Source organism: Equus caballus, chromosome 28 (genome assembly GCF_041296265.1).
Source record: "Equus caballus isolate H_3958 breed thoroughbred chromosome 28, TB-T2T, whole genome shotgun sequence".
Classification (NCBI taxonomy): Eukaryota; Metazoa; Chordata; class Mammalia; order Perissodactyla; family Equidae; genus Equus; species Equus caballus.
The window spans coordinates 17,475,131-17,493,433 of NC_091711.1; the positions used below are offsets into that span (position 1 = coordinate 17,475,131).

Consider the following 18,303-nt stretch of genomic DNA (forward strand, 5'->3'; position numbering starts at 1 on the left):
ATATGCTCTCTTTATGAAGATTCATTAGCTCCTTTGAATTTTTCTTAATCACGGTTTTAAGATTAAAAACCAAAAGCAATGCTCTTGTTTTAAAAGAGCTTTTAAATATAAAACGGACTTTTACAATCAATATTCACGATCGTGTTGCCCCAAATTTGAAATTACAGATCAATTTCCACAGTCTAATGTTTCCTAACCCTTCTATTTGGACATATATTTTTAAAATATTTTAAATTTTAGTTGGAAAACTATTACCCTCTAAAAAAAATTAGATATTTTTCCCCCTAAACTTACTTAAGCACAAAAGCATCACAAGGGAGAGTTACGTGGTAGAACCCTTGCCTCCAGCCAGGCCTGAGGGGGCTCTAGAAGGCCTCGCTCTGCTGCTTTTCCAACGTCTCCCCACAGATACAGCCCTGGGCGCTTGCTTAAGCCTCAGGAGACTTAAAGCAGATGATCATAATTCTTCAGTGGTATTCTTGATACAGCCTCTTGGGGTCTTGCTGAGTAAAACATTCCCAGTCCACTGTTCCATTCTTACAACTACTATTTGTTTTTAACCTCTAACAGTTCTGTTACTTTTCTCTGGATAAGTTCTAACTTGTTGCGTGTAAATAATAATTTCTCCCATTTGATAGCACCTGTTTACAAAGCACTCTCATAGATCTTTCCACCATTGAAATATAATTAGAAAGGCAATCTTCACAACAACCCTGTAATGCACAGGTTATTTCCCTGGTTTTAAAATGACGTCTCAGAAAGCCTGTAACCTGTCCAGTCACAAAGCTGTGTTTTACGCAGCCAGATTGGAACCCATCAATATCTTTAGATTCTGGATCTAACATGCTTTCCATTTTACCAAGAATCCTTTTATCCAAAGAAATGCTTATTTCAATAGGACTATTTCTAAAACTAATTTTAATATATGAATTATGAAAATATAAGCAATTAAAAAATATAAAATATAATCAAATTTAAATATCTAAAAACAAAGAAGATATATCACCTGATAATCTTGAAATACCAGGGACATTTGAATTGTAGCTAGCAGGAAATTGTTATATCTATTCAATTTTTCAGTCAGTTCCTTTTAGTTAACCTAAACATAATTTATACTAAACTTTGATTACATTGTGTTGCAAGTGAAAAGGAAAGTCAACATACGTTTTTTAAACTCAAAGATCATACAGTTATAAAATGTGTGTTGTTGACAAATATATTTCTTACTTTAAAATATAATTTTGCTTGAATCAAGTTAAGTGAAAGTGTACATTTAATATCACTGTCTAGGTTGTTCAATTAAAGGAACACTTGCACCAAAGATAACAAATACAAGACCTTCTAAGAAAGAACGTATATCATTCCGTGACAATCCTGTACAACTCAGTGGTGGATGGGGAAGTGGCAAAAAGAAGGCAAAAACTTCACACTAATCCTTCAAGCTTCCGCCTTCAAAAACATGGCAAACAGTTTCCTTTCAAGAGATCTGTGGATATCTGGCTATATTACCAATTGGAGGTAATATAGAGGGCTGTATTTAATTTGTATTATTATATGTATTTCATGATTTTGTTTTCTGATGGAGTTTATCTTATTTCCCATCTGTAAAATACAGTTCTGCAGTTTTTCCTATATCCAAGTGAAATGACCTCCTGAAAATTAATTTTTGAAATGTTATAATGGAATTTGCATATCCACTTTCTTCTTTGGTTTAAAATTTTTATGACACTTGTATTAAAAATGATTTTTGTTACCAACAATAAATTGTTAATACCATACACAAGTTATAAGAGAATATAACTATATTTTATTGATACTATTTAATGTAGTTTTAATAAATAATTAATATTAATAAATTTTATTCAACCAGATTATTATAATTGGATATTTCAAAGATAAATTGATATATAAAGTAATTCAAAACAGATAATGAAAATGGCCTTTTTTTCACTTTGTCATCTTAAAGAGTTATAAGAAGATATACATTCAATTTCAATTTAAATGAAATATAAATATTTATCAATTTAATTGGATATTGCATCTGTAATGTTTCATGCAGGTCATTCAGATGTATATTACTCTTCTCATTTGTAAAAGGCAGATGCTAATTGTCGTTTGTTAATATTATTCTGCTGACTCAACAATACTCTATCAGTTTAATTTTTGTTAAGTTGCCTTAAAATTATCCTTTAAAAAATCTTTTCAAAGAGCAACCTTATCATTTTGTAATATTAATATGTTTTCTAAAATTACAGACCAGTTTTATTAAACTCTGACTGTTGCATGGGTAACATTCTGTAATGTCTTAGTAAATACACTGTGTAAAATGCTTCATCTACATTTAATGCTCTATAGGATCTATCCTGAGTCTGGTGCATTTTTTACAGTGACTTTCCAGTGTGTTTCTGTGTAATAGGATCCAGTGAACTTTAGTTTTTTCCTTTGTTTTTCCTACTCTTTATTGAAACATTTCAATGAAAACTGACTAAGCAGACTTAGAGATGCATTTATTTAGTTTGTGCCCCCCCCCCCCCCATCAACTTTTGGAGCCCTGTTGCATTTCAAACCTGTAACTCCCTTTAACTTGATTGAGACAAATGTTAATGAGCCTTGAACCGTCAATCAATAAAAAAACCACAGATTCATATGTTGTGGCCTAGAAATTGAGCTTTGGAACGTAAGCTCCATGTGTAGTTGCTTTATGAACATGCTGTTATGTCATCCTTTTACTAACAGCATCCACAAACCAACATAATGTAATGATGGAAAATATTTTATCTCAGCTTATTGTGAACCCTGGCAGGAGAAAACCACATTAAGGCTGATATCGATGGGGTTTTATGGTTCATATGCTCAAATCAATGAACTGGAAAGGCTAGTATGAGAAGTGAGATGCTTAGGATTAAACTGTTTTAGCGCCTAAAAATAACTTTAATCTATGGTATTCTTATTCTGTGATCTGTGTAATTGTTTCATAATATTAATTTTGAGGAAGATGATGGGTGTTGATGCTCTTAAATTTGTAAGTGATGATGATAAGTATGTCAATAAAATAGTTTCCTAATTATGGTGTCAAGTTGGAAGTTCTTAGTCGTGATGTTTATTGTGTCCAACCTTAAAATAATCATTTAAAAAGCCTCTCAAAGCTCAACTTATCATTTTAACACATTTATTTGTCTTATGAAAATAGAAACGGTGTTTTAAAATTGAATAAATTTTAAATTTAGTTTAAAATTTTCTAATTTTAAAATTGGAATAAAGCCTGAAAGAAATCAAACTGAGAAATATTCTTTCTCCTTTTTCCTTGGGGAGACATTGAGGCGAATATTTGTCTTTTGGATTTGGGAAGGTAAAAATAGGAGCCTACATTGTCACTTAGTTGACACTGAATTTTGGAAGCACAAAAATGAACCTAGGCAATGCAAGTACACAAATGTGTGACGCCAAATGAGATTTTGTCCTTTCCTGCACCCTGTGTCTACCCTAACCCCTTTCCAACTCAATTCTCACTTTCCTGCCTGTCCTCCTGCCCCAGTTCTATGACAAGGGATTGTCATCAGTCACTTCTAGGAAGAATGGCAAAGTGAATCACTGATCACAAAAAGGCTGATAGAAGTGTGAGGTAGGGTGTTTGGTGATTCCAGTATGTCTTGAAAGGAGAGTGAGTTATATTGGTTTATGAAGATATCCTCTTCCCAAGGTCTGGTTCTGCCAACAACATCTTTGTGCACATAGTGCATTATAAGAGATCTTATTAAGTGTTTTGGGAAGCATTCTAAATCCTAATTTCTTATTGTGCTCATAAATTAGTTGGAAGTACAGCATTCACATTAAAAAAAAAAAAAAAAAAGCCAGAATAATATAACAAAAGCCAAAGCATTGTTAGAGGTAGGCACTGCTCTGCCTTAGAGGCAAAAGACAGAATACATTAGGATTCTTGAAAATTAGTTTTGAGTCTTTCTTTTTAGGAGAAATCAAGGGAGAATGCATTTTAATTTGAAAGAGTATGTTGGAAGGCACAAACAGGGATTAAAAGATTACTGAAATTAAAATTGCAAATGAACAATAAATAGCAGTGTTTTAAGAGATCTTTGTCTAATTTCAGATACTCACATCATCAGCATAATGAGCTTTGGTTCTTATATTTCTTGATTCTGCTGTTCAGTCATTGAATTCGTCATCGTGCTGATTTTCTCTTAGTTGTTTGTAATTTACTCATATTTTCCTCAGTTTTTCTCAAAATCTGGGTAGAATTGATCCAAAGTTCAGACTAATAAAATTAAATTATAGCATACCACCAGTTTACTGTAAAGTGACTATAATAGATTCTTATAAGTTTCTTAGAAAGGAGAAATATTTTTGCTTATGTTTTTGAAAAGAAAAATTCATTTGTCATTCACTTACTAGAGATTAAATGTGGATAAGGTCTCCTTTTATTATTATATTTTCTTTATTATTATATTGCCTACCAAGTGAAGTTCCCATCATCTTTAAAGGCCAGAAAATTATTCATCATCTGAATTTATGGTTTTCATGACTATACTGGGGGAAAGTGAGTTATCTAGTAAATATTCTTTAATTTAGGGGAAGACCACCCCTAAGCATTCTATAGATTAATAGTTGATAAGGATAATTTCTAACTAATCACAAATAGTAGATGTAATTCTACTGTCCATTTCAGTATAGCATGAAATCTATTACCTTCTGTGATATTTTTGCGTACCTAGATGGAGCTGTTTTTGTCATTGATGACTGAGATTCAGAGGAAGACTCTTTCCAGCAGATGAAGAACTGTAGTCTAGATCTGTGTTATCCAGAACGTTAGCCTCTGGCCGCATGGCTCCGGAGTACTCTTAATATGCTTAGTCTGAACTCAGATCTGATGGAAGTGTAAAATACACAGTAGATTTCAAACATTTTGTATGAGAAAAAGAATGCAAAATTGCCCCAGAAGTTTATGTTGATTGTGTTAAAACAGTAGTATTTTGGCTCAAATAAAACATATTATTAAAATAATTTCATCTGTTTCTTTTTTTACTTTTTAAAATGTGAGTACTAGAAAAATTTAAATTACGTATATAATTAACATTGTATTCCTATTGGATAGCACTGGTCTACAGGCTGTTCTGTGAGATCACTTAGTTAGGATGGTTTGATGTCCCCATGCCCCAGAAAATAATTTTAAGATAGTAGGTAAAAGAGAGATAGTGACCATAGAAAATTAGGCATGAAAATCCTAGTTATAAGAAAAAGGAACTTTATTTCGTTTAAACATAGTGAATATTATGAAATAAACAGGAGAGATAACTCTCCATTGTGGTTCTAGACATTAAGATGGCATAATTTAACTCCATCATAATTGAATTTAAATCTATTTTATAGAGAGTTATATATATAACTATATGGATTTTATAGAGAGTTATATATAATATATATATAAAACATATAGCTTCATAATTGAATTTAAATCTATTTTATAGAGAGTTATATATATAACTATATGGATTTTATAGAGAGTTATATATAATATATATATAAAACCATATAGCTATATATAACTCTCTATATATTTGTTTTTATTTGGTTTTAATCAGAGACCATCCTATAAAGTCGAGTTGAAGTTTTTCATGTTGCTGATAGTGAGAAATCGGATTAACACTCACCTTGCAGTCTGTGTTGTCTCAGGCTTTACATATGTATAGCTGTTAATTTTTTAAATGGCATGATTTGGACTGTGACATAGATGAGATCTTTTAATGGGACCCATATTATATTTGGCATCCTATTGTATCATAAATCCAGTTTTAATCTAAGACATAGAACATAAAAGCCAATAAATAAGTTAAAAATTGAAGGAAACTTTTCATTTGTAATTCATATCCCCATCAGCACTTCAGGGCAAGAGCCCTTTCTACTAGATCTGGGATGGCAACCTGTAGGAAGGGACCATGAGGACTCTTCTGAGCTCAGTAGGGAAGCATGCACGAAGCAGCAGGAAAGAGGGCCACAATTGGTCATGTCTGCTACGGCACTGAGAGTCGCAGTGAGGGCTTCTCTGGGGCTCATCTGTCATCTTTGCCTTCATACAATAACTCACCAAGATGTTACAGAAAGGAAAGTCTTTTCTATGAACCTTTTGAGAAAAGTGAACCAATTCGATTAACATTACAACAAGTAAAGTTTTCCTTTTATTTCAAGCTTGTTTCTATCATGACTGAGTATAATCTGTATAGCATCCCTACATTTTAGGAGGTGGTGTTGTAAACACTTTTACATTGCAAGAGCAAAGGTGAGCAACCACTTCAAGTCTGTGCTTTCCTTATGGAGGCCTGAGTGCATCCATCAGTGCTAACCAGGTGAGTAAATGGAAAACCTTATTTTTCCTTAATAAGTGTGTCATTGGAATTTCTGAAAAGTACTCTTCTCCTGCAAAGACTGTAACAGAAACTTTCAAACTTGCTTTATGATCCTTATAGAATTGGTCTAGATAAGCAAGTACAATATAAATATACTGTGAGCCACATGTGTAATTTTAAATTATATTTCTAGTAGCCATGGTACAAATGTAAAAAGGAATTGATAAAATTAATATATTTTATTTAACCCAATATATACAATGCATTTCTTTTCTCAGATAGAATTATAAAGACATTATCTTACAAGAGAAACTTCAGCTATACTAGCCCCTAAAATTACATGTCTTGGAGAAAAACAAAGAGGTATAAAAATAAAATGATTTCTGATTGATATCCATAAATGTGTAACTATTAGTAATATTTAGCTATATGTATATATTCCAAATCATATAAATAAGTGCTGACTTTACTGCTATGCTCTCTGATATGAATTTGAAGTTTCCTCCCACAGTTACTGGATTCAGGATTTCTTTCCCAAAGTTCATGTATCAACAGAAAATTCCAAGAAGACATAGTAAGGGTGGATCGGTTTCTCCTCTCTCTCTGGGTCATTCAGATTTAGTCCAACCATGGATTTTCCATTAATTTCAAAATGAAACCAATACTGAGAATAACTCAGTATAATACATAGAACAAAGTAAGAACTCAGCACAGCTATTTCGTTCTGCTTGGTGCATATTTTGGTATGAGGCATACGGAAGAAAGTGAAAAGAACATGCTTTTTCTAGTCTAACTGCCTCGTGTTCTAGTCCTCACTCTGATATGTCATCTTGGACAAGTAGTAAGTCTCTGAGGCTGTTTGCTTATCATTACATTAACATTATAACTCATAGGGTGTAATGAGGTCAAGTAACAGAGTCTGTGAGAAGACCCTGGCTCAGTACCTCGGGTATCATAAGCACTCAATAAATGGTGACTTGACACAGAAAACCTTTCCAGACCAATCTCCCAAAATTAAACCAAAAATTGGATCAATTCTGCATACCTTATTTAGAAAGTATTTCCATGAAATGATGAAAAAATATTTTCAGAAGATCTTTAAAACTGACTTATCTAGATTTGTCTTGAAATGGCAGTAGAATTCACTGCTTCAAATACATAAATACTGAACAGCCTCCATTGAAAGTGTGCACAATACACTGGTAATGTAAAAGGCATACATTTCTAATAGCATGTTATCTTTTTTCACATGGGCAAGTAAAGGTTATATTTCTAGAAAACAGCACCAGAACTCTGTAGGCAATGCTCTATTCTCCAAAATAGACCCATAAAATGTTTCTACTACCAGGTCCCAAAGCGGATGGTAGGTAATTGGCTAGACTGGCTCACATTCTCCACTTCTCATCCTTTCCCCCTCAAGAAAAGTAGTGGCTTATTGTCTCCCTAGAGAGACAAAGAAAAGGATATCCATCCCTTGATTTGATTTCTTTCTTAGTCTTTATTCAATTTTTTTATTGAGAACGAAAAACTTTATTATCTTCATAAATATAAACTAATTTTAAACCACGAGTATTAACCTAGACCTAATAAACAACACTATATGGAACTTCTATGTTTGCATCCTACAGGGAATAAAAAAAAATGTTTTGGGAACGGGAAGAATTAAGTTCAAATGAGAATGAACAGCGAAAGGGTGTTTTCATATTCCATTTAACTGATCTTGAAGGATGAATTCATATTGGGGAGAGCATTTTAGGCAAAGGATACAGCCTGAATAAATACCTGGAGACAGATATGGCGACATGTTCAGGGAATGGAGAGTAGAGCAATCCAGGGACTGGAAGATTGGACAGAAGTGAGAGAGCCTGGTGAGAGAGACAGGAATTAATGGGAAAGGTGATTAGGAGGTAGAATTGGATAAAGTACCCTGAGACCCATCCAGCCTATAGATTTCAGTTTATAGTCTGGTCTTTAGGTGGGAAACTGCTATGTGATGGTTTTGAAAAATAAGAAGGCAATAGTATTCTCAAATAGCGTTATTACCAATAATTACTGGGATAATTTCAAAATAAAAATACACATGATTAGAGAAAAATAATAATTTGACTCAAATATGAAATAACATTAAAGATACCCACACCAAAGTCCCTGATAATGGGGACTGATTTTCTTTATTCGTGTTAAAGGGGAGAAAACTTGAATGACCTACAGAGGCATTAGCCTTTCAGAGTTTGTTGAGAGATTTTTACAAAAGCTGATGCTTCTTCAGTCTGATTGAAGCTGTTTCCAATATAGAAACTGGCAGAATTCTTTGTAAATGCTTTCCTCCCAAGGATATTGACAGGGACAGTGATTTCCTGAACAAGCTATTCTTCCCCCGGGAATGAGTTCCATGAAGCCTTCAGGAGTCTATGCTGAGTCCTCTAAGACTAGTAATGGTTGGGAAAAGCTAGAATTTCTAATATTATTTACTTGGAGGATATTAGAATCAAGGAATCGGGAGGCCTCCGTCTTAGTCTGCTTGGGCTACAGTAACAGAATATCAGGGACGGGGTGGCTTAAACAATAAAGGTTTATTTCTCACAGTTCTGGAGGCTGGAATTCCAAGATCAGGGTGCCAACATTGGTTAGGTTCTTGGTGAGGACCCTCTTCCTGGTTTAGAGATGACCATTTTCTTGTCATATCCTCTCATGGCAGAGAGAGAGACCTCTTTATAAGAGCATAATGTCATCATGAGGGCTCACTCTTATGACTGAATATAACCCTAATTACCTCCCGAAGACGCCACCTCCAAATACCACCACTTTGGGGATTAAGATTTCACATACGAATTTTGAGGGGACACAAACATTAGTCCACGGCAGCCTCCTAGACACCATATAGTTTAATTGATGTGAATTGTAATTCTAATACATAAATTGTACTTCTTCAGTATAGCCTTTTTTTCAATACGTGGCTTACAATGAGAATATTTTAACAAGAGAAACTGAGATCTTTAGAGGTAACTGTATTTGTTTGAGATTACACAGATAGATAGTTAATGGCAAAGGTGGGAGTAGAAACCCAGTCACCTGAGTCCCAAAACTCTTAGAAAATTTGTTAGAGGTAACACTTATGTTTCTGCCACAGGTAATACTACTGAATAGTAGTTTGGGGCAAGCACACTTACCTGACAGACCTCAGGACATAAAATCCTCATGGAGATTTGCTTCCCATATCTTCCTTTCTCCTTCTCTTTCTATCTCTTAAATAATCATAATTATGTATTTCACTTTATTAATTTAAATAGTTGAATTCTGTTTCGGTTTTTAAAGTCATTTTTTAATTTCATAGCACCACTGTTTTATTTTTGCCGTGTCCATAATCTTTATTAAATGCTTTCTCATTCTGAATTTTCAAAATCATAAAAACAGTATACGCATAGTGCTTATAATAAGACCAGGCACTACCTCTAAATGCTGAAGATACATTAACTCTTTTTATATTTGCTTCCATCCTTTGAGATAGGTACTATTCCTAGCCCATTTTACAGAAGACGATACTGACTCATAGTATGGTTACATACCTTTCTCAGCATCACACAGCCAGCAGGTGGTAGAGCTGGACCCAAACCCAGTAAGTCTGAATCTAGCCTGTACTTTACTACACTTTTGATGTTATAATTGAAATAGATATTCATACATATACACTATGATAAAAGATGTGTACAACCAATTAGCCAAATTGCCGACAACAGGTAATCCAAAAGGTTATCTAGATAACAAAAGAGTTAGGCAAGCCAGAATGATGCAATGGTTATTTGATAGAAAACACTTACTTTCTAAGTGTAGTCTTTAACTTCAGTTTATAACTAAGGCAAAAGATGATAAAAAGTTTTTCTTCTCTGCTTTGAGAAAATTAATCCTAATTTGGATTAATAGCACAGTAATTATTTTGTGAAGGAAACTTCAGAGATGCTATGCTATTGGAAGCATTAAGGACATCATTTGGAAGCTTTGGTTTGGGCAACACAGATTTACCGCTGTGACATCTCTTGTCCAGTGGCGTGTGGCTTTGAGAATCAGCCCACGTTACTCATAGAGACCTTTCATTGTTAAAAAGCCTGCTTTGTACATAAAAAACCTGTATTTGAACTGAAGCCAATCCACCTAGTTCCACCACTGAGTCTAAACTGAATAAATTTAATCATTCTTTTGCATGTCTTTTGTAAGTCAAAAATCACTAACTACTTTAACCTTTCTTTGAATGACATAGTTTCCAAATCCTCTTTGACTCACCCGCTGTACACTAGAAAAGCTCAAAATTATCAGTTTCTCTCTGTAAAAATAGAGTTTTTTTCTCGAGGACTTCTCAGTTCTCAGTTCTGCATAATCCCGTGTATAGTGAGGATCTGATCCTTCTCAGTGTGTGACTGCTTCGCTTCTGTTAATGTAATATAAGCTCAGTGTGTTTCAGCTTCCTTGGCAACTAAGTCATGCTGTAGACTCAAAATATCCTCAGCTCTTTATTGCATGGACCCTTAAAGCTTTGTTCCCCCTCTCCTATATTTATTTTTTAACCTTAATTTACAACTTTATGTTTGTCTCCATTGGTTTAATTCCATCACTCTCCCTTCTACAAAAATATTTGCCTCCCATTTTTTTTTTTTTTGTATTCTAAAGTTTTAACTAGCCCTCCTAAGACTGCATCATTTGTAAAACTTTGTAATTGCGATATCTATATTTGAGTTTTTGGTGAAAATATTGAATGGAATCAAAGTCCACCTTCAATGGATAATACTTGAAGAAAATTTTTAAAAAATACATTTACAGGATTCCACAAAATTCACTTCTGGAGCTAAAAGTTGCATGACATACTTTACAGAATCCCTTATATAAGCTATGGTTTGCCTCAACGTGACCCAGCAGTTACAGATACCCCAAGAAGCTCGTATAGCTCAAATGAGACATTGCCCATAGATCTATTTTTTCAAGAAAAATAAATTACATTAATAAAGTTTCTTTCGGTTATTCATTTTGCCAAGATTTATATTTGTTTTTAAACTCTAAGACAGTATTCAAAGTTGCATTAACATTAGAAAGAATGCAAGATTAAAGGGATTTCTTACTCAAAATAGAATTTTGTTTAATTCAATTATTGAACAATTCTTAATGTAGTGGAAGAATGACTGAAAACCCTCCTCCCCAAAAGTAGCACATGTGAATCAAATATTATGCGAAAGAACTAATTTCATTAACGTTAATCAGAAATGAACTTTATTGGAAATATTTGGATTCCCTATAAGTAACTGCATTAAAGAAATTTCCCCCCAAACACGTTACTTTTAAAATTAAAGTCTTCAGTAAGAACTGAGCTTATTATAACTTTTTTGGCATTGCACAAGGGATTGAAATCTCACAAAGAATCTAATATAAATGGATTATTTAAAGCCAAACTTTTCTTTCTTTTTGGTAGCTTGAAAAAATGCTGGAGTACTTGGTAGAATAACAGTGAATATTTTAACTTTTTGCTATATTTAAATGTTATTAATAAATGTGCGTTCCTGAGGTTTTGTGATCTCAGAGAGCAAACTGTGAAGGTAGGAAAGTGTTTAATTGTTCTGACTTTATCGCAAAGGTCCATTTGGGGCAGCTGATGCTGGGAGCTGCAAAATGACGTAACCGGCTGAGGTCCTGAGAATTCCTTTTTAGCAGACGTCGTCGAAGGCGGCGGGCGCCACCCTGCTAGAGGTAGTGCGTCAGCTTCATTTAACAAAGAGGACATCCAAAATCCAGTAGAGGTTAAGAAATTTTTTTTACCGTAAAACAAGTTCTTTGGAAGACACAGGATCATTGCCTCGGACTTAACGTGTCCGCTGGGAGTCTCTTGCAGTCAGGCGGACTTTCTCCAACCGGGAGACTGGATCGTTCGCTGTGAAGACAGGTAGAAGAGTGAGGTGTGCGCTACTTCACACACACACGTACACGCACCCACGATACTGTCAAAGAGAGTTACAAGTCTTCTGCTTTATCCTCTAAATCTGCAGCAATTGGTGATATGGATTAATTCTGATTACCAACTTGTGAAACAAAAAGGGCACTGTCCTCACCAGGGGACGGTTGGATGATCTATTTGCCAATATCAATATTTGGATGGAAAGCTTAAAATATGTTGTTTTTCCAAGAGCTAGACTTTAAAAGGAGGGAAAGCACCAGTGATGAAATATTAGCAGCAAATCGGTTAACCACCAACTTCTTTCTGTAGTCCTCGAGGCTCTTAAGTTTACAGGAGAAGCGAAACTTCATTCTCTTTGCTCAGACTAGAGACTCGTCCACATAGGCGCCCTTAATCACAGCCTCGTCCCCCATCGTAGGTGACTTAGCCTATTGCCCTAAGGTCAAATCAGGAGGCGTTTGGCGACTCAGCCCTCACCCCGGAGGCCAACCAGGGCGGTCCCCTGCGGCTCCCCGGGGCCAGTAGCCCAGAGGGTGGTCCTGCACCGAGGTGCGCACCAGGTGGCAAGCCACGGGTGCACTGGGCGCTGCGCCTCGCCTCCGGAAGTCTGTCCCGCACTCAGTCTCTGCACAAGTCCCGCACAAGAGAGCCCTGGCGTGAGGTCGCGCTGCGGCCACCGCTGGGCGAGGGCGCAGGCTCCAGGACGCGGGCGCGCGCGGCCGAGGCGCCTCTTGCAGCGCCGGGTCGTGCCTGCACCCCAAGGAGGGGCGTCCCACGAGCTCGGCTTTCCATCTGCGAGCCACAGAGAGCTTTTTGTTCCGCAACTCGACTTCCAACACTTTGCTAGTTAAAACCCACTTATCAAAATTCACATCAGGAATCCATGTTGCTGGGGGCGGGCAGGACAGGTTGGAAGGGAGAAGTGAGTGAATATTAATCTTTACCTCTCTCTAAAGTTCTTTAATGATGTTTGAAATAAAGGAGTTGGCGCTTTTACTCTTCTCTCTTTTTTCCCTGAATAATCCTTGATGTAATAAACGTGTTTGTGTTTTCCTTCTTTCTGTCGAATTTATAAAGCACCACGGCAAGAGGCTAAGCTAAACTGCGAATGCTTTTCAGCTTCTTACAATGAGGTGAGTTCTAAGAGCACCGCCTTGGCGCCCAAACCGTGTCCCCTTGTCCACAGGTAAAGGGTCTTCGTGGGCAGGGGAGGGGCACACGAGGTGGGGGGTCTAAATCGAGAAGCATCTGCTTCTTTCTGTTTGGAGCTGCCTTGGGACCTATCGATCGGCCTGCCGTACCCTGGTCAGTTTGTTTAATGACCATGGACTTTACACTTACATTCTATAATTCTGATCCGAAGGAGAAATATCCGTCATGTTATTTTGCCTCTATCTATACCGAGATGTTCTTTAAGAAAGTCTTTCCTGAAACCTGAAAGCTCAAGGCATGAATATGTAGGCACAGCATCTTCTTGACAATAAGCAGCTCTGTCTTTAAGACATAGCTAGTAAATCAGCAGGAAAAAATGTATTTAAAATATATTAGAAGTTTAAGCAGTTCCTATTTCAAATAAATAGTCGAAAAAGTGTTTATAGATGAACAGATTAGGAATTTGCTAGTGAAATCTGGGTTTGTGAATTGAATAGGTTAGCTTAATTATGCAGTATTCAAATCTATATATCTCGTAGAGAAATAAAGGTAACTAGTTTATGGTGGTTGAATTATGATTTTTTAATATTTGTAATAAAATAAATTTCTATAGTAAATGTAAACAATGTCCATAATAAATGTAAATAATAATGTGTTAGATGTCAAAATATTTGTACGTGGGGAAAATAGCCGCCTTATATTTTTACATTTAAATTGGATCCTTTAGGAGAGCAGAAAAATCCACTTCTCTCCTTAAGAAGAGAGGCAACTATGTGAAAAACTATTATGGAAACAAATTGAAATTCAAAAACAAAAGTAGCTCTTTGAAAAATCATGTGAGTTTCTGAAATACCAAATACCTGATGTTATTACTGAAATCACAGGTAAATTTAATCTATTATATTTGAGCATTGTAACAGCACACTTGAAAGACTGATAAGGTTGATTAAAATTCAGGTAATTGATTTTAAATTTTAAATACGGAAGCTTCAAATTGTGACAAAATTATGTATTAGTCTGTAAATGTGTTTCCTGGAGTAGACGATGATGGATTGGAACATACATTTTAAAGTAAAATAAATAATATAAAAATAATAATAAAATAATAAACATATATTTATTTGTATGTGTACATATTTTTATTTTAATGAAAACTTCTTGAGCTGCTTCTATGCAAAATGTATTTCTGTATCTGTTATGTCTGTAGAGCTGTGGGAAGGCGAAAGACGAAGCCAGGGAAAGAGAACAGCAGCGGAGCACACACAAACATGAGGCCATCTGGCTTCCTGCCATCATACATGACATTCAATTATTTTAGTACTTTTTCATAAAAGTTTTCCCTCCACCCAGCTTCCCCTCCCCTCTCCAGACTCTTGCTTTTCTACATTTGGCACAGTTCATCTGATTCAGCATGCATTTTTCCTAGCTTTACTTACTTTACTATGCTCCAACTCTCACCGCAAAAATAAAGTGCTAAGACTGAAATTTCTGCAATCCTATCTTGACATTCCCACTGTTACTATATAAGTGTGACATTTCTTTCAATAAGTTGAGAAAGAAAGGAACTAGGGTGGTCTACACATTGTTTCAACGGCTGCTTTGATGTATTTACTCACATATTTTTTATTTCCCAAAATATATTCTCATGGGGGTGGGAGGCATTAAGAGCAGCTTTTAGATCATGAGAATTTTTTAATGTAAATAAATCAAGCTGACAGACAGCAAATCCCTTATCTGAATTTGACTTATCTGAACCTACCTTTGTGTGTGTGTGGTGGGGGGAGTCAAATAGTCATTTCAATGGGCTTTTCATTTAGTTTTAACTTTTTCAATTACTTGAATTCTAAGAAACTATTTAAAACTTCTTAAAAACACTCCAAATCACTATGTTTGGGGATTGACACTTCATAACAACAGCAACAATAAGCTGTTGGCAGAAATGTTAGATGCAACTTCAAATTGGAGCATCAGAGTCACTTCACAAAATAGCCTTTCCACTGTGTGAGCATCCGATGGTGCCAGAGGAATGAGGAGAAAACAGTGTTTCAAAAAGCCTGACACCTGAACCTGCAATAGGGCTCCCTAAGCCTCATCCTTTTCCTTTCTGGACTCTGCACCTTCCTTTCTCACTCCCTCTGCAGGCGCTGCCTCAGAACCATCAAGGAGATGTGAAGAAGCATCAATGGCTACACACCGCCCAGGGATCTCAAAGTGCTGGACTCCTGGGATGTCCTCAATTTTGTTAGGCTTTAAAAGAAATTGATGGCTCCCCATCTCCTCCCTCCCTCTCCTACCCCCACTCCCATCACTTCCTGCAAGGGCTTTTATGTCAGGTTGGTTTCTTGACTGACAGGAAAGATGGGGAGCTGAATCCCAGGTTTAGAACCTGGGTTCCAGGTATGGAAAGAGTTGAAGAATGTTCTCAGAGGCGAAATAGAAAGGAGGAACAAAGAAGGGAATGGTAGCCTGGAGCTGATAGGCTGAGCCTGCTGAGATAAAATCCCAATTAGAACCTGGCTTAATAAACCGCGTCTCTGTTGCCAGCCAAGGTTCCTGAGAAAACTGGCCCCTGGGGCCCTGGCCAAGCCAAGTGGTCAGAATTGGGGAGGGTTGGGATAAGGAATGAGAATTAAGAGCAGATTTTAAAAGCCTGCTGAGGAAGAAAGAGCCAAGCCCGGCTGGGAAGAGTAGCTGAAAGTATTTATCGAAGTGCTATGGTCAATTTCCAAGAAGGTTATCCTCAAAGCATCAGGCAGAAAAAGGCCAGGTACATCTCAGGGAACGTGAGACAGCCTCCTATCCAATCAGCCTCCAATTTCTTCTCCCTTTTGCGACTTCCTGAAATCATTTAATTATGATTGTTTTAATTAGTTTTATTTTATCATTAATGCTCCAATGGCTAGAGCTGTGTCACTACCATAAACTGCAACTCAACCTCTCAAAATCCATTTAACGCAGCTCTTGGCAACCAGAGATGCAGCTTCATGCCAAAAACTGCAGATTAAGCATTCGTTATGGGAGTTTGCCATTAGCTGTTCCCTCCCTTATGGGGACATGTGGTTACATGTCCCAAAGCACACAGGATTCCGTATAATAGATTTGCATTTCCAGGAGATTCCAGGGACACAAAGTGGGGTTGGTGACACCTTGCACCCATCCCTCCAACCACTACCATCAAAAGTGGGTTTTGGGTTTGGGGAGGAAACGGGTTTACTAGGCAGCTGTCCCATTTGGCTCCCCTGTATTTCTCTCTGTGAGCTGGACCTTTCCTGGCTACAAGTACGCTAGAGCTTGCATCATATGTCTTTCATTTAAAAGACACCGAATGTTTTTCAGGGAATTTAGGGCTCTTAAGACGCATATTTATAAACAAGCTGACAGAGCTCTACGACATAACTAAGTTTATAGCTAGGAGTTGTTTGTATATTTCCTCAAGTCAGCAAGGCGTTGATCTTGCTGCTGTGAATATTTGAAAAATCGATTTAACGACCATGTCTCTTAATCTCCCCATGTCTGAAAGTCAGACTTTCAGAAAAATTGAAGGTAAGGTACAGAGGGGGATAGGAGAGAATCGAAAATCATCGACCCACGCAGGAATGAGTGGATAGCTCGACATCCAGCGTTTCTGCAGGCGCGGCCCAGGAACTGGCTAGGAAGTGCCCAGAAAGCGCACGGCTGCTCCTTCGCCTTAAGCACAGTCCGGATGCCCCAGGGCACCCTCTCGCCTGCGTTTCCTTGGCTCTTTTATTTTCGCCCTGCAGGAGGGTGCCAGGCTTGGAGTTCCCACGTCTTGCTTGCAGTCTGGCTTTCTCCCGGAGCGCAGTCCCGGAAAGCTTTTCTTTGATCGCGCCCCCTTGAGATCTAACAATTCGTTGTTGGTGCTAGCTGCACAGGTCGGGAGGTAGTCATAATACAGAAAAGTTACATAATTCCAGGAATAGCGTCAACTCGCCAGAACCTGAGCGCGCTCTCAAGGCCCTGCGGAGTGCGGCGCCGTGTGAACTGAGCTTGGCCCCCTCCTCGGGAGGAGCGTCTAGGGAGAACCCAGGCTGCTGCTCCGGGCTGGCCGATCTGATGGGCTCCGCCGGCCCGATCCGGGTGTTCACGGCCAGCCTCGCTTCTAGAGCAGTGGTATGGAGCAGCTCTGGTGTGCGCCACGCTCCAAGACTGTTTCTCCCCGGCTGCGGCCTATCCTGGCCTGGAAGAGGGAGTGGCCGTGAGTCTTGGCGCAGCCAAGCCCCCGAAGCGGGTGGAAATTCCCGCACCCATCCGGATGCCCGCTAGAGTTGGGCTTGACCTCACCACTCTCAGAGTCGGGGCTGCCGGGCGTGCCCAGGGCCGCGGCGTGATTGCCAGGCTGGCCTGGGGAAGCGACGGGCGCGGCGAGGGCCTGTGTGCGAAAGGCTATCAGAACCCTCAAGCCAAGGCCTCCTGGGAAGGTGCCGTCTTTAGTCCGCAACTCGTGGGAGCTTCTCACCAAATTTGCCAGTTTAAGAGGCCTGTTGCAAATGGCTGACTTTTCGTGCCCAAGGCGCTGAACGCATTTCCCGCAGACACCGCAGGTTCCTTGGAAGCCAGACTCAGTGCCCAAACCACGCACAGGCGCTTTCAACCAAGCAGGGCTGGCTTGCCCTCAGGCAGCGGATAGCTTCCCGCCCGCCCTTCCAACCCCGCCGGCGGGACCCGAGGCCCCGGCCCTGCGAGCGGGAGCCGCCGCCCAGCCGGTGCGCCCAGCCCCGTGCGCGCGCGCCCCTGGTTCCCCGCACGCGCTTTTCTAAGTAACTCCACCGCGACTCCTTAAAAGTGAAAATAGTAATTTTTAAAAAATCTCGCTGAAAGCCTTCCTCCTTCATAAACCCC

The 18,303-nt window shown here is 38.1% G+C and overlaps 1 protein-coding gene across 12 annotated transcripts in view; it reads left to right on the forward strand.

The window, feature by feature from the left end:
• Positions 1 to 5,016, forward strand: part of LRRIQ1 (leucine rich repeats and IQ motif containing 1) — a 214,479-nt gene extending 209,463 nt beyond the window's left edge. For 10 of the 12 annotated variants that reach the window (XM_070254620.1, XM_023631410.2, XM_070254607.1 and 7 more), the window contains one exon: positions 1,291 to 3,076. In XM_070254620.1, coding sequence (XP_070110721.1) covers positions 1,291 to 1,433 — 143 coding nt within the window. In that variant the 3' untranslated portion in view covers positions 1,434 to 3,076. Of the gene's footprint in view, positions 1 to 1,290; positions 3,077 to 4,727 lie in introns of those variants that run through there. The other 2 variants (XM_070254613.1, XM_070254618.1) reach the window with 1 other exon arrangement.
• Positions 5,017 to 18,303: the final 13,287 nt, after the last annotated feature.